General features: G+C 39.1%; 1 protein-coding gene across 1 annotated transcript in view; it reads left to right on the forward strand.

Annotated features, from left to right (window-relative positions):
* The first annotated feature begins 6623 nt into the window (after positions 1 to 6623).
* ACYP2 (acylphosphatase 2) overlaps positions 6624 to 17377 on the forward strand; it is a 45286-nt gene continuing 34532 nt past the window's right edge. Inside the window, exons 1-3 of the mRNA XM_075707837.1 lie at positions 6624 to 6693; positions 7382 to 7398; positions 9664 to 9773. Coding sequence (XP_075563952.1) covers positions 6624 to 6693; positions 7382 to 7398; positions 9664 to 9773 — 197 coding nt within the window. The remainder of the gene's footprint in view (positions 6694 to 7381; positions 7399 to 9663; positions 9774 to 17377) is intronic.

Genomic DNA, 17377 nt, shown 5'->3' on the forward strand with positions numbered 1-17377 from the left:
CCGAGCCCCAATCCTTTTGCACTTTCTCTTCCCCTTTGGAGCTCACTGTCATCTCCAGTAAAACCTCAGGAAGCATATTTCAAATCATTAAATAATAATCCATGTAAAACAGAGATCACAATGACAACGCCAAAAGAACAGCTTGCTAAGTTGAAGAATTCTAACATTCTGTTTGCACGCAGAATAAACTTTTTCCTGAACAACATTGCTTTTCCATACTTGTTAGTTTAAGATCTAATTTGCATAAAACTCCTAGGTCTTGGATGCACAAAATTAAAATATTATTATGGCTAAATTGTTCCCTTGTTCACAAACTGCTTATAAAGTCAAGTTATTCTTACCTTCTGTAATGAAATTATACCCAGTGAATTTAAATCCTCGCAGGCATTACAGTAGGTGGGTTTGTGTTTAGATTTAATCATCAAGCCAAGACTTACTTGCTCCATCATGCCAGCACAGGCCTCACAGACTTAACCCCAAAATGCACCCTCTGATTCTTATGCTTTAGAACTCAATAGTATAACTTTATCAGTCACATTTTTGTTTGAGATGGATTTTTTTTTTTGCTATAGGATACCTCAGTTCATATTCTCATGTTTTATTTACCAACACTTTACGATTTAAGAGAACTTTGCAATGATGATGCAAGTCTTCATGGCAGATTTCCTCATACTACGCGTTTATTTTTACCTAGTGGCTTAGTTCCTTACTATGTTTTCAGTTTAAATTTTTTACTACTACTAACTAGAACCAATTTACCTGAAGGTTCTTTCTTTTAATATATCAGTGAAAGTACTTTTTAAAGCTTAATTTATACTGAAAAATCTGAACTTTATTTTCATGTGGTTTTGTTGGTGGAGGTTTAGTGGTTTATTGCCTTAGATCTTTACATGGAGGATTATTAAGCAAACTAAGGACTTTGACATGGCAATGATAAAAAAATGTTGAAAAGTGGACAGAAGTTTAGTTTCATCAAATATTCATATCTACATATTATGTCAAACAAAATTATCAACCGATGAATTGAATCACAAGCAAAAGAACTTCAGGGATTACTACTTTAACTTAAAAAATAAAGGCTCATTTCAGAGAAAAACACAATTGATTGGTTTTCATGCCCTAGAGAGAATCAGGACATAGTGAATTAGGGCTTTAATAAAACAAGAAGTCTTCCATGCAATTTGCTGTACAAGAACATGGTTATTCTACGTGTAGGCTCTCAGAATAACTTTTTGAAAAAATCACAAGGTAACACAAAATCTACACAATAGAATCTAGCCACAGTAAAATAATGGGTTCACAATTTTGTATCTGTCACCACATAACTTCTGTTACTTTCTGTAAGCAGTCCATGATTTTAGAGCACAAGAGGGACAAATTTAGGTCCCATCCACGCAAAATTTGGCCGCAGTCCTGTAATCTGATCTGTGTGGGCATGACCCTTCCTCTGCACAACACTCCACTTGCTTAAGTGGGCCTCTGCACAGGTGTATGGGTCCTCCCACACAGATCAGATTGCTGGATTTGGATCTTGCATTGTAAATGGATCAGGAGATATATGTTGTAACCAGGTCACCTGCCTGTGCTATAGGTATACCGTAGAGTCATCTATAATATATTTAATCAGTCAACCACCAAGCAAGTATTTTAGCAATTGTTATTTTTGTCCATACATTATTGCTTCAACAGTCTTTCATTTTTCCAGAAGGGTAATCAAATCCTCTTTCAAAACTGAATGCAGTACTTCCTTCAACCATTCTGTTAACATTTTTCTCCAGGTTACACAGTAATAATTGCAATATAAGTATCCAGCTAGATCATCCTCAAAGATTTTATGAAATTTATATGCTCAAACTTCAAGTTTTGCAGTTTTACAGTACAAAGTAATTTTTTATGATGCAGCTAAAGAAAACAGTTTCCTCCAATGTTGTTCTATTTCAGCATGAGACTTCATTTTTTCAAACACTACTTTGGTTTTTGGCTTGCTAGTTTATATCCAGATGCTCTCTCTTAACAGACATCCTTTTTCTACACTTTCCTACAAAGTGCTTAGACTCCCTGTGATATATGAATATAGCATATGAAAGGTACATGAAGCCTAAATCTTTACTTTAGTTGACACTTTTACATCCATTCCAGTTGATCTTTCATTTCCTCTAAATAAGCCGACTCATGGCTATTAGTAATGGTATTAGCAAAACCCTTACAAGCTAGAAACACTTCATTGTCTTGTCCTAAAGCTTATGGAATAAAAGTTGCTTTGTGTTTATTTTTGCAGGATTGCAACATTTCTATTCAGTAGTTCTGCAATGAGTCATTGTTTTATATCTTCTACAGAAGAAAGCAGACTAAAGCTCTCCAAGAATCCCCCTGTATGCCTGTCTTGTCCTTCAGGCTTCTAAATCTAATCTTTAATACTTAAGAGAAGACAGCTACTGATAACCAGGGATCTACAGAAAGAGGACAAAATGGGATGAAGTGAGACCATCTCTTATTTCACAGTTGGTCAAGATTAAGCCTTCGAACAGTTTTTGGTATATTTAGATACAATGTAAATAAGAACTGCAAAATAAAGACCCTGAAGGAGTTTGTACAACTTTGAAGTAAAGTCTGTAAAGCTGAAAATCATATTAATTTTTAGTCAGAAATGAAGTAGTGAGAGTGAATGCAATTTAAGAGAAGAAAAAGCAATAAAGGAACACAGAAAAGAGGAAGGCCACTGACCAAGGGAGAAAGTTTATCATTTTGCTTGAAGAAGTAAACACAAAGGAAGGGCAGGGCATTCTTTTAAAGGATAAAAAAGAAAGACTGATATATGTTGCAGCTGACAGAAAACAAACTAGAACAGACAAACTAAATTTACATCACTTCTAACCTTCTTCCTGCATATCCAGTGCTTCCTAGACAACAGCAACAAACAGACTATCAGAGCAGTAGCTTCTTTTATCTAGAGGCTTTGGTATCCTTTGGGAAACCACTCATCAAAATCAGCTGGGGATCATTTGCAAGCTTAATAAAGAAAAGATTCTTTTATCAAGAAGTTTTATTGATAGCCGTCAGTGTCAAGGGCACCAACAGGTCTAATTGTCCTGAGCAGCCTCACCTGGGACCCAACCACACCCCTCTGCTCCTTGGTGCAGGAGCTCCATTTAAGCTCAGGGCTGAGCACATCCACTTCCTTTAAGTCCCAGGCAGACTAGTCTTTGGCCCTGTTTTTAGCCTTGTCTCTTCGATGCACCTTGCCTCCACATTGTAAGTGTGTTTCCAGTCTTCTACTGCTCCTGGCTGGACCCTGCTGCCACCCCCCAGCTCTGCCTGCCCTGCTCAGGTACTGTGGGACTGTGTCACTTAAGTGCTAGGGTCACCCTCAGCTCCTGCACAGCCACGCTTGTGCTCTTCTCTGATGCTTGCTTGTAATGGCACCTTTGCAGATTTTTGGTGTTTTCCAATAATGATATTCTTTACTACCATCTTTTCTTTATGCTAGGATTAAAAACAGGATGGTGGGAAAATTTTACTGCACTTAAAGTAAGTGCTAGAATGAATTTTTAAAGGCTTAATGCTCAAGAGTAGAGGCAGATGACCTAGTAGTAAAATGAGACCAATCTGCAACAGAGTTTTCACCAATTGCAAAAAGGTAACCAAGTAAAGCACCTTTCAGAATAAAGCAGCCCTTCTGTATAAGCTTAAGTTGCAGGAATAGTTGTTCCTAGGTGACACTATGTGTATTGGAAGTAAGAACACAAAACCAGGTCTTCTGAAATAGAGAGAGGAATGAAAGCTGGCTAGCACATACTTGAATTAACAAGGATATGTAGTGATGAGAAAAGTTAAATTAATATGGTGAAATAGGAATCTTAAAAAATCAGCTGCTGTGAGCATAGCCTGGGTAGACTGGTACCATAATGCTCATCACTGGAATTCACTGCAGCCTGGAATTTCTCACCCTGATATTTATCAGGACTGTTGCTGCTTTGTTTTAGTAATTAAAAAAGTCACCCTTATTTACTGAGTAGCAAACTGAATCCAACATGTGGTAACAGCGAAGCTGGCAGCAGTATGCAAGGCTCTGTATTTTATCTCCGGATGTTATGGCATTACATTTTCTGTTCATCCTCAAGCTCATCCTAAAGGTGCAATAGTTTGTTCATTGCAGGAAATGTTTGTAATTACTTGCATTCCTCTGCAGTATAATCAAGGAACATATATTAAGCCTTTACAGATGTAGGTGTGTAGCATTTTTTTACAATGGGCTGTAGCTTTAGGAAATGCAACCAGCTGATTCTTCTTAGGCCAACATCACCACCCCTAGAGTAAACAGCTGAAAGGTGGGGAAAATTCAGAACTTCATTGTCTACATTTCTTGATAGTGCATGCTAAAGCTCTTTTGCTAATTAGAGTATTGGAATACTATTTGATTACTGATATTGATTACTTGGACTGTAAGAGATCAGGTGTTTCATGGTACCATCTTCTGGAGTTCTTCAGGCTCTGCATGGTATCGCTGCTACTTGTCATGAAATAATGAGAAACTTGGACTTGTCTAGAGAAAGAGTGGCAAGATATTCTTATGGCAAATTAAAAAAAAATCTTAAATTGTCTTTTCTGAAAAAAGGCAATAGCAGTAGGAAGACAGGAGATAAGTACCTCTGAGCCAGGAAGCTCTCAAGGACAGTGACAGGAATGGATTCCCACCCTGAGAATGAGCCAGTGCGGATATGAGGAGACCTAACTGAGTGACATCAAGAAAACTCCCTTGAAAGGTCAAAGATTCTCTTAATAAAACAAAGGTTGCCATTGCCAGTACTGGAAAGTGGAGACAGCAAAGTGTAATCAGTACCCGAATAAGCTCTGGTTTCAAGGCGTGCGTTACAATGCTTTATGCTGTAAATACACTGCTATGGTAAATTTATTTTTTACCTGTCTTGCTCTTCACCGCTGATAGATGGCAGCAAATGACAAAAGATTTTCAGTCTGTACTGCATTCTGTTCCTCTTTCTGTAGAATCTTCCTTTTTAAAAACAAAATGGTGCTGATTCCACAGTAGCAAAATGTATGACCCCTGTAAAAGGCAAGGGTTTGCTTTAATGTTATATAGTTAAAGCAAGCGATGAAACTTTGTCCATTGTGTTCCTATTCCCTGTGATACTGGAGGTTTTCTGATTCTATGTGAATGTTTTTGTTCTATATTCCATTGAATGGTTGCTTCTCTAGTTACTTGATGTGTCTCAGAAAAGCAATTTCATTTTTTTTTTCTAGGTCTTGATCTATTTTTAACTTCCTTCTAGTCTTGAGATCCAAACATGTAAACAACTTGGGTTATGCCGCATTACTGCTAGGACATGAAGTGGTGTGTGGGAGGGCATTGCCTAATGGAGAGAGCAAATAAAATTATTATTTTGAATTTTTTTTATTATAAAGTCAGAGTTAGCCTGCCTTTACCTCTTGGTAAGAGAAGGCTGAGTTAATCTTCTAAGGTTCGTTAAATATTTTCTAGTGTAGGATTCTGCCTGAAGATGCTTAGATTTTCTTTTTTAGAAAAAGCAAATACAGCAGGGGAAAAAAACCTGCAAGCAGATTTAGAAAATCTTTGGTGTTCAGTTGGAGACTCAGCCTACTAAACAACCAGTTTCTGGCCTGTATTTTTGCACATGTAGCAATCTACACAAAAGAAATTACATGCAATCACTTCTGGAAAGGTTTGCTGATGAAAACATGAGCACTAACAGGTATCACTGAAGGTTTGGGGAGTAGTTTGCATGGGGTGAGCTTTCTGTCTCCAAGGCCTGCTGCTCCAGCTGAGGAGTCCAGCCCCTTGCTGGCTTTGGTATTTGCCTCAGCACAGGGGTTGAACAGGGAAGAGAAATAAGCTTTTAAAATGCTGGGTGAAAGCTTCAGTAATGCGGAGATGTGAGAAAAGTCTGTCACACAGCCTTGCCAGGGTGGGATGCCCAAGATAAATTTGTTTTTTGGTTTTTTTGGTGTGTTTTAGCTTTCAATTACTTGCCTTTCCACCCTATCGAAATCACCTCAGTTCAGCCACATATGGTAAATGCTTTTTTTTTTTTTGCTTCAATGATTCTTGTAAATCCCTGACAGAGGCTAACGCTGGTTACCTGTCACGGGATGCTCGAGGCGGGAAGCCCGGTTGGCTGTACACGCCTAGCGCACCAGCCCCGAAGCAGGAGACAGTCGCGTTCAGCCCTTCGCTCCCTCAACGCCTCTCTCCTCGAACAGCACCGGCGATGCCACCTGCCCGGGGGCGCAGCGAGTACCTCACGGTGCGCCCTGGGCTGCGGCTGCCGCGGAGCGCTTGCTGTGAGGCGGGCGAGGCGGCGAAGGGCCGCGCCTCCCCTCAGGGAGCTGCGGGGCCGCTCCCCTCACGGCGGGCGAGGCGCTCCCCTCACGGCGGGCGAGGCGCTCCCCTCACGGCGGGTTTTCCCGCCCGCAGTCAGGGGCCATTTTGTGGTGCCGTGCTCGCCTCCCCCCCCGCCCAGCGCCTTGCCGTGAGGCGGCCGCTTACGCGGGAAGCTTGAGCCTCGCGCGCTGCCGTCCGGGCGCCGCTCGGCCGCGGCCCGCAGAGCAGCGCCCGACGCGACTGCGGCTCTGCCTTGGCCGCCGCCATGTCTGCCCTGGCGAAGGCCTCCGGCGCGCTCAAGTCGGTGGATTACGAAGTGTTTGGGCGAGTGCAAGGTAAAGAGGGGCTCGGCGCTGCGGGCAGACGGGGCGAGGGGCGGCTGCGCCAAGGGCCCGCGGCGGTGGCGGGCCGCGCATGCGCGCAGAGGCGGCGGCCTGAGGCGGCGGCCTGAGGCGGCGGCCTGAGGCGGCGGCCTGAGGCGGCGGCCTGAGGCGGCGGCGTGCGGGGACGCGGGAGCGGCCGCCGCCGCCTCTTCCCCAACGGGAAAGGGGGAAAAAAAAAAAAAAAAAAAAAAAGGTTGTAAATATGCCCCCACTGTAAGGCTCGCCCGGTTCCCTGGGGAGCACAGGCTGTTCTGTCAGAAGCACTTTGCGTTACCTGCGTCTTCTGGCAGAGCGGTTATGTGGGAATGCCCGCCCCCCCCCCCCGGATTTCTGCAAAACTTTAAGGTGAAAATTAAGTCCAAGGCAATTCCCCTGCTGCAACATCTTCATTAGAAAAGGCTATGTGCGCTAACCGCGTTAATGAAAATAATCGCTTGTCCAGGGGAAGGCTCAAGGCCGGTTTGTTTGCAAATTCTGTAGTTTGCTCAATGTTAAAATCTCTGAAAACTGCGCTCTGAAGTTTCTGTAAGAAAAGACTGCAGATGACTTGTATGCAGTTTACTGTAAATTTATATAAAATGAAAATCCTAGGAGTGGTATTCTTTCAAATTGTTCTAATGTCTTTTTCTTTCTTTTCTAGGTGTTTGTTTCAGGATGGTAAGGCAATGTCTGATTTACCAGTTCTACTTTACAGTATAGTATTTCCAGTGCTAAAAATATGGCAGCAGGTCTGTAGAGCCTAAACATATCCAACTTGCTGTTTTGAGTTCTAGGTTAGACGGTTAAGTATTGCGAGTGGATTTAAAAGGAAAAAAAATATTTGTTTTGTATTCTGTTACATTAAAATGGATTTTTAAAAGCTTACTAATGTGTTGCTTGTTTGTATAGCATCTAAAGATTGTGTTTGGATTGCTTATGATAAAACAGCCACAAGAGCATTATAACATGTTAACCTTTAGAAAGGTTAAATCTGAAGATCTTCATATAGCTTCTGAAACAATGTGTTCCAGTTTAATTTTTTTAATAGCAATTCTAGTATCAGTATTTAAAGAAGCTTATTGTGTTTCCTTGTAACAGTGTGCTACAAACATGCAGTCTGTGGCTCATATCCCAGCCAAACGCCTCCACCAGCTCTGAACATGCAGCAGGTAGTTTTGCATTTCACAGAAACCCGAGAAACAAGAGGACACGTTTCAAATAAGAACAGGTTTTTGTCTGAAAATAGTGGGCCATGCTTAATGTTAGACTTAAAAGTTTTTATGCGTAGTTTATATGTATTGTGAAATAGTGCAAAATTGGAACAGGTAGAGGATTACAATATGTCTTGAATTTAATTATTTTATCAAGTGGAAAGTGTATGTCCACAGAATATATGATGGGCAGGTGCAAGCTTGCTCTGCCTTGTTTTGAGCTGACCTGGAGCCATGTGAACACATGCCACGGTGCCAGTCCTGAGCTAATAAACGGTATTGAGAAACAGGTTGTCAGCTGCATTCCCGTGCTTTTGGACAAGTCTGCATGGAGAAGCTGCTCATAATCAACTTGAAAAATACTCTTCATAGTTAGCCATACCTTTTTGTTGCCTAGATTACCCCCCACTTTGTTTTGTTTTTTTTGTAATGTAGATATCTGAAGTTTGGCTGTCAGCATTAGAGTAAGTGTCTAAAGAGGCTGGTGGTGCAGTGTGCACATTTAGTATCAGTGTACTGTCTTGGGTACTACTGCACGTACTCTAACATGCTTGGCTATTTCTTATCAAAATATAATGAAAGCTCTCAGATCTTATTGTTAGAGCCATCAGTCTGTTGATGTCCTGTAACACAAGATAAAAACATGGGCCATGTATGCCTCTTTACTAAACATGCAAGAAGCAAAACAGAGGAGGTAACTTTAAATAAATTTGCTATTAATGAAATGAAGTACTGTGTGTTGGCTAATAGTGTTTTTATTGTCCTACATGGGACAAAAATTTAATGGATTTCTGCAAAACAGGCTTTTTTCCCCCTACCATTTCAGTGTTCAAAGACAAATTATGAAAACCATGCATATATTTCATATGTACATGAAAGACAAAATTAGAAAGTTTAGAAAAAAGAAAAACAAAACCAAAACCCAAATCTCAAACAGGGTACTTGGAAGTTCCTGATTTTGTCACAAGTGAATAGCTGGGAAACCATAATTTCTTGTGGTATTGCAAAAATACTAGAAAAACAGTACAATTAGATTGTGACCTTTGCTACTATTTGTTAGTAGTAATGTAGCAGCTGGGGATAGAATTTAAGGGGTGAAAGTCAAGTGGAAAGGATTTAAAATGAAACTGTAGAAAAGGAACTATGAAGTTTGTACGTGTTGCAAATTTAATGGGTTTAGCCACTCTGTTGAAGAGGCAAATGAGCAGTGATAGCTACAGAAAGGAATAGAGTAGGTAGAAGGGAGTGGTGTGGGATTATTAGAGTCCTTTGTGATCAAAATGGTGTTAAAAGTTCCTGAAATAAGGGGAGCAAGTCTTTGGCCTCCCTGTGAATGAAAAAAATCCTCACACCATCAGAAGGCTTCTATGCATGTACATATGATAAAGCAGAGGAAGATGACTTTTATTATGAGCAGTGTAATGTCTTGGTGGGAGCCATCATATGTGTAGGTTTTTTTAAGGAATGTATTAAAAGCTGTGAAAATGGAAGTGGGAATTAACTCATGCATTTATTATGTATATGTAAAATCTCATTCTTGTTCAAAAGTTGGCTGCTTCTGCTGCAACTTCAGAGCTGACAGGAATATCTTAATGCCTGAGTAGGAGCATCATCTATGGATTTTTTTAAGTGTAGGCCTTATAGCTTTCAAAATGAAAGTGGGGTTTGAAGTGGTATACATGTGCTGTATGTGCTGACACTGATTGTCCTCTTTCATTATTTTTCAAATCAGTACACAGAAGAGGAAGCTAGGAAATTAGGAGTGGTTGGCTGGGTTAAAAATACCAGTCAAGGAACTGTAACGGGCCAAGTTCAGGGCCCAGAAGATAAAGTAAATGCAATGTAAGTATTTTTTGTTTTGTTTAGTCTTACTAAAGTCACTTACAGAAATATTTTTAATCCCAAGTGACAAGTAGATTCATATGCTGGTAATGTAACGGTACTTTTAATAATCAGTTTTGGTTTTGAGGAGTTGAGGAGATAAACACTTTTCTACAGCTTAAAAGAATGTAAGCTTTAAAAATAGTGTGTGGTATCAGTCAGTTTTAATTTCTAATGTCACACAGCTTGTCAGTGTATTTCCCTAACATTCTTTTCTTGTGAAATGAAGAAAAAGCCTTTATTCATACACATGAGCACAGATCTGGTTCTTAATTCTTCAGAACATCTCTATAAAGAAACAGACTGAAGAACTTCTTGAAATGCTTGCTTAGCCTGTGCTTAAATCAATCCAAAGGATACTGGGTTTAAGTATGATTTTTTTCTTCCCCTAATTTAAAAAAAAAAAAAAGAATACACATTTCAGAAAAGGCCTGTAGTCTGTACCATCTGGAAATAAATTTTGAAATATTTTGGTGTCTTTAAAAGAATGGGTATGATTTTCTTTGTTAAACTGCCAATTTCCAAATGCTTACAGCTATCACTCTGAGGAAATGATGCCTGGAAAACCACAAAGCCCAATTCAGTTGCTTCCAACTATCATTTTTTTGCAAGTGTATATAGGGAGATTGTTGGGAGCTTTTAAAAATCCTTCAGTGGCTTGTTCTCTCAACGAAGAATGAGTGATGGTGAAACTTTCCTTTGTAAGCTTTATTATGGATGGACAATTATTAGTGCAAATTCTGCTGGCACTTTCCAATACAGGAATTGCCTCAGAACTGAACTTAGATAAAGTGAAGTTGGCTTTTTGCAGAGAAAGTAGTGTTACACTTTCTGGTAGAGATTTATGTATGATTATCTAATGTGACAGAAGTATTTGTAATAACTTTCTTTGGTCTTGAGTTTAACATTAGGTTGCTTATCTTGGGCTGCAAAACATTTACAAAGCCAGAGAAACACCAGTTATGTGTTTCCTAGGTCAAGTTTATACTTATTTTCTGGAAGACCTCTGTTAGTAGCCTGATCTATATATTTTGTAAATTTAGTGTCTTGGTGCTGTCTCTAGTTAATTTAGAACACTGAAAATGAACAGGTGAGAAATTGGGATTTTGGTTTTTATTTGTTGGAGTACTTTTTCATTTAAAAATTTCTAGGCAGTTGATTGATTCTCATTAAGCAGGTTTAAGTGAAAGCACAGCTCAGCTCCTGGTATGTCCTGTATTTGCATGAACTAGGATTGCTGCAGAATGCAGTGTTTTCATCCATCCTTTTCCCTTTCCTGTTATCTGTGTCCATGGGGTTTAAAGGAAACCGCGCTTACCCCAGCACTGGAAAGTTTGTGTGTACTGGGGGATCTCACAGCTGCAAAATTAGACTAACAAGACTAGGCTGGTTCTCAGATGTGTTGGCATACAGACTATTCCAAAAGGAAATAAAAGTTTTTATTTTTCATTTTTATACATTTTTAAGTAGGGTCGGCAAGCTGGATTGTGACCAAAAAAAAAGTGAAAGCTTTTGATGTACATTGTGTTTATTTAGAGCAAATAAAAAGTTGTTTTGAGTTGCTGCTTCCTCATTTCGTGCTGGAAATTGATGTTTTTCTGTCATGTGGGAACTATGTTGCAGTGCTGAAGTTGAAGTACAATTTTGAAGTATGCACTGAGATAAGGATTATTAAATTGGAGATCCTAGAGTAGAACGCTGAAGGAGTAGCAGTTCACTTTTTCCCTGTTTTGTGCTCTGATAGATTGAAAAGGCAGTGAGTTTATTTTTGGCATTAAATTTGTGAACTTGCACATAAAAAGGGAGCTATGGTATACAAACAGCAACTTTGAAAGGCCCTTATTTCTCTCTGCTAATACGTGTTAATAGAAGATCAAAATAGGTTTGAGTTTTTGAGTTTTTTTCCAGAGCTTACACCGTTTTTTGTAATGCTCAGTCATGGTTCCTAGGAATTCATAATACTGTGTTGTAGATTCAGGGGTTATTTAAAATACTGTATTAAATAAAAGAAGAGGCTTGCTTCTGCTGTGGGAAATTAATATAAACCAGTAATCCTCAACATACATTTGTGTTTAAACTGTGATAAATAATCAGGAGGAAATTCTGGCATCAACTGCCTATGCAAGCTCTGGTTTGTATTTGCTAGGTATTCAGAACTTAAGAGACTGTATGTGTATGACACTTTTTAAAAATTTGGAGATCTTGTATGTTCAAAGAAATTGAATGCTTTTGAGAGATACAGTACATGAATCAACATTGTAAGATATTTCAAGAAAGGTTCCTGGTGAGTGCTGTTTCAGATATTGGAACAATGTGTTACCTTATAGAAATCTTTCAAGAATAGTTTGTGCAGTGTATTTTGGACAGGTATTTCACACTTGTTTAAGTTTCCAAATTAAACTTTAGGCAGAAAATAGCCTGGCTTTCAGAGGTTCAGCACTTGGACTTTTAAAAAAAAAAAAATCACATATTAATGGTAACGAAGTGGTTTGTCAGTTGTTTTAGTGGTTCTGGCTTGGTAATGTTAGTGTTTTTAGGGGGAGGTGGAAGGGGTGTTTTGGTCTATCATAAATGATGTTTATCTTTCCATGATGCTAAACAGAATGAAGAACACAGATTAAAAAGGGAGTAGGGATGCCATTGGAAAGTACAGTTCTAGAACAAGTAAATAGAAAAAGCAATATGGGAGGGAGGAAAAGAGGGATAAGGGGTTGAGAGGAGGATAAAGACAGGGAAAGTGAAAAATGTGGGAAAAACACCATGAGGCAATTCAATGTTACCAGAAGCAAGGAGTGAATAACAAAGCATGCCTTTGTTCTGGGCTTGCCTTTGTTCTGGAGCAGTAATGCGGCAGACCTCTAACCCAACGGTTTTCCAGCAGCAGTCCTTTGCTCCTGATTTTCTGACCCTTTTTATTCTGTTTTTGTATCGCTACTTGTATTGTGAGGCACAGCTAGGAAGCATCCAGTATAGGCTCAAGAAACAATGCCTTTGTATTTTTTTTTTGTGCAGGCTGCAAGGTAAAATATAATCTGGGAGGAATTATAAGAATGGTCCTGGTGATCTATTTTAAACATTATTGTAATGTATGTGTGGAGTTTAGATGGAGAGTAACCAGAACCAGTATAAAGTGGAGAAAATAAGATTTAAAGCAGGAGAGTTGGAGGTGTGACTATCTGCCCATACGTAAAGCTCTCTAGTGAAGCGAGAACATGTTAGAGAAGATCTATTTTGAAAATCAGTTGGCGAGGTAACTGCTGATCTTTGGAGAGTCATGGGTAGTCGAATACAACTTTATTGCATTAGAACTGAGGGATTAGGTACGGGAAGGCAGCCAGAGGCTACGTATCTACTGCTGGGGGTGCAGCATGGAGGAATGTTTGCTAACACAGGCAGTGGGCTGTGGGTTTGGTTCCTTCCCAGCCTGCCAGGGAAAAGAACTGGCCTTTTTTACCTGAGCCTGCTATAGTTTCTTAAGCACTGCGCTGAAGCCTGGATTTTGTCCTAAAACGTGGAAGTAATTGTTTCCCTCCAGACATAGAATACGATTGTGATGAATTACTTTGAAAGATGACATGCAAAGTAGTTTGCTCTGGAGCATGTTACAACTTAGCAGGGGCATTCTGACTATTGCAGAAGGAAGTGAAAAATGACAAGTAAGTATGAAGGATTGGGCCTGAAAAGTGTTGCACGTGCAAGAAGTTGTATTCCTTACTGGACCATTCACTTAGTGTTGGACATGGGTATAGATTTTTGCCAAAGTGGTGCTAGGAGGCTGACTTCTTTGATTTGCGTTCTGTGGTGGTGAAATCTTGATCGCACTGATAACTGGCAGAATTTACTGACTTCCCCTGAGGCTAGGATTTCAGTGTAAATGTCACTGAAACACAAGAAGCTTAAGGTATGAATGAGCAGGTTTTGATTTTTAGGTATTTTCGTTTCAAGATTTGTCTTCAGTTTGTTTTTAATGAAAAACTTCTGGTTTCTCAAAGATCGGGTGACTTACATAATGTATTTTGAAGCCAATTTTTGATTTTAATTGGGAGATCTTGCAGACCATTTTAGAGGGTATTTTTAAGAAGTCTTGAGAACCTTTTACCTGCAAGCTTGCTTTAATATCCCTTGCTTTTTAATCTCTAGATGGAGCTGTTTGTTCTGTAGGTACTTTCAATTATACATGCTTCATTTGAAGTGAATCTATTTTTAGATTGTTATGGTAGAAACTATCTTTTTCTTCACGACCTTTTTCCCTACTGTATTTTATAGTCCTGTTTGCTGCTACTACTCCACATAGATAACACCCATTATCCTTGGATACTCAAAGCTCATTTTCAGACTTCTACCTGCCTATAAGCCAAAGGATACTGAAGTCACAAGAAAAGCAGACTCGCAGCATTTCTAAAACATAATGACATAAGGTTTTATGGTAAACCAAAGGCTTTTTTGCCAGCCTAGATATCATTAAATGGGGTAGAGGAGGTAGTCCTTTGGGGTTTTTTTAGGAAGGCTTATAGTACAGGGTTTTTCATTATAGTATCTTGTGATATTTTTTCCATTTTATTCAATAAATCAGGTTAGAGCCTTTGTAGTCATTGTGATTGTTGCCATAGCAACTTGCATTGACAGGCTAGAAATCACTTTCCTATGAGAATTTTTTGAACAACGACATATGACTCAGTTATCCATTAAAAAGGAAGATAAAACTCATACAGATTGCCAAGTTCAGGATTATTCCAAAACCCAAAGATTTCAAATCAGGTTGACACTTTATAATGTAAAATCTTAGGATACTTTTTAGACACAAGTAGTATATAACAGCATAGTAAGTATTCTTCCTGTCTTTGTAGAAAGGCATGATATTAAATATAGATTGCTTGTCTTGGAAATTGTTTTTAATTAGTAAATTAATGCTAATTTAATTTGAATGTTGTTTTTAATATCCGTGTCAGTGAAGAAGAATTAATATTAAGTATTAAATGACACAGACTTGACACTTACTTCAGTGTGTATCTGCATAGAAAAATCTAGATTATTACCACGTAAAAGGGGAGAAGGGGACTCTGTATTAGTTAATATCGCAACTGTCATTCTGTCTCACTAGTCAGGTGTATCCAAGATTTCTGTACCAACTGGCATTGAATAAATACTTCTTTCCTCCATATCATTTCTTAATTGTTTGCAGAGAATAGCCCTGATGGCATGAAATGGAACCAAATGCTAGTGGGAAAAAACCCCCCTCCACATTTAGACTATGACTGGGTTCCTCGAGCAAAATTATAGATCTTGATACCCAATTTATGTTGATATATAAAATGAACAGATTTCAGTCTGTATTTTGAGATTTTTTTCCTCCATTTTAAAAGGATATTTTTTAAAATTTTCTGCTCAATCTAAATATTGTTTAGGAGAAGAAACTGGAATGCTTCTTTGCACATGAACCTAGGCATAATGGTAGAAATGAATCTGCAGGGGACACTGATACAGGCAAGGAAGTGGTTTAGGTTTTTAGATGCGTTCGAGACATCTGTGATATACCCAGAAGCCTGCTATTGAAAAGAAGACAAAGGCAGTGAGTGAAGAGTTCAGAGAGGTTGGAAATACTGATTAGGGAGAGAATATGGAAGTTAATTTGGGTTTGGCAACAGCTGATCTGTAAAATAATGTGATTGCAGACTGGGCATCAGTAGATACATGAAGTGGTGAGTAACATCAGACTGGCAGAAAAGGGGCAAAACTTCCAGAGATGCTTTTATGTCTGGGGGGGCAGAGAGGCAGCATGATACAGTAACCAAAGGTGTGCTGCAGTAGAAAAAAAACATTATGGGAGATTGGTCCTAGAGATAGAAGGAAAATTCTGAAATCTGTTAGTGTGGGAGAGGAGAATGTCAGAGGAACGGGCTAACTGGGGTGGAAGTGAAATACTAAGGGGGGTTTGAAACCAAGTTTATGGTCAAACGTGGTAGAGAGGATTTAGCAAGAAAGAGATCATTAAGACCATCTTAATACAAGTACTTCTAAAACAAATTAAGTAGGCGCTGAGAAACTCTTGCTGTTATTCAAAGATGAATGCAGTTGTTCTCAAAATAGGCTCCAAATTCATAGGTATACATTTTCAGGGTTGTATTTATTAAAAGGTTGTAAAAAATAGTAGGAAAATTTCATTACTAGCCATGTTTAATGAATACACTGGCTGAAATTCCATTGTATCTTTTATCTGATCAAGGAATGTATAGGCAGAGGTGAACATTAGCATCCCACATGTCTAGAAAAGTATATAGACCCAAAATTGCAACTGCTAGATTTGAGGTTGGTCATGCAAAGACCATTCGTCATTATATGGTTCAGTGTTACAGAAAACATTTATAAAATTGATAGGACTAATACTTTTTGCCATGCTTATTTTCTATAAAAACACATCTGCTCTGATGCAGAGCACTTAATGTTTATCTTGCGTCTTGTCAATGAGGCAGCTATGTGCCATAATAGTATGGCTGAAATATTTCCCGGATGTGCTGTTCTTGGGAAGCTGACAGTGATATATTTTAAAGGAAAGGGGAGAGGGAAACTAACATTGCATTCTTTAAGCTTTCTTCTTTACTTTGCTAAAATGTGAAATAGTGAAAAAAGGGTTAGGATGTGTTCTCATTTATGACTGTAAGGAAGTACAGTTTTTACATTAATCACTGCTGAAGGCGATTTACAGTATTTCAGTGTCTCAGTAAGCGGTCAGATGGCAAGAAATGTGATGGGTTTTTTATAGTTCACTGTGGGTCCAAGTATAACAAGCTCATTTTTTTTGGTTTGGTTTTATTTTCATTTGTTTAAAGGTAAAACTAACCTATACTGGAAAGTTAAATTGTGTTAAACTATAATCGTTGTGGCTAGTATAATGGTAAATGTGACCATGTCTCTTCATACTGAATGTTTGAGGTATTAATTTCTTAACTATGATTATTTATTTCTTGCTTAAAATTGACAGGCTACATTGTGAACTATGTAAGTTATGCAGGCTCAGAGCTTGGTCCTGTAAATTCAATTTACTAAATGTTACTGATGATGACCTGGGAAAGAATGGAATTAAACCTTGTTCTTTGGGGTTTTAGCCGTTCAAAACTAGGTAAATGAAGAACTAATTACAGTTTATTGTAGTGACTGTACTCTGCTTGCAAAGCCAAGGAGTGGGTCAGGTAGGTCAGATGATGCAGTTTTTGTTACTGGCTTCTGAGAATAAAACCAGTAAGATATTAATGATGCTTAGCTGAAAGAGAGCTGTATGCTTCCAACACAAATCTGGAGGCCTAGTGGCTTACCCTTGTTCTGCCAATTCTCTATTGTACAGCAGTGCTGGCTGCCCTGTAGTGAAGTCCCCTGCTGTTTGTCACTTAGGGGTACGGCAAAAGGCAATTCTCTGCCTGTGAGCCAAGAGCGGCTGAAGGAGGAGAGGTGTAGCTCTCCACTGAAGGTCATACAGCCCACCAGTGACAGGGCCAGGAATAGAAGTGGACTCCTGGCACAAGTCCTGTCCTTTCGACTGTGCTGGCTTGTCAGTGTTCCTTACTTTGGAA

This window comes from Pelecanus crispus, chromosome 3 (assembly GCF_030463565.1).
Source record: "Pelecanus crispus isolate bPelCri1 chromosome 3, bPelCri1.pri, whole genome shotgun sequence".
Lineage (NCBI taxonomy): Eukaryota > Metazoa > Chordata > Aves > Pelecaniformes > Pelecanidae > Pelecanus > Pelecanus crispus.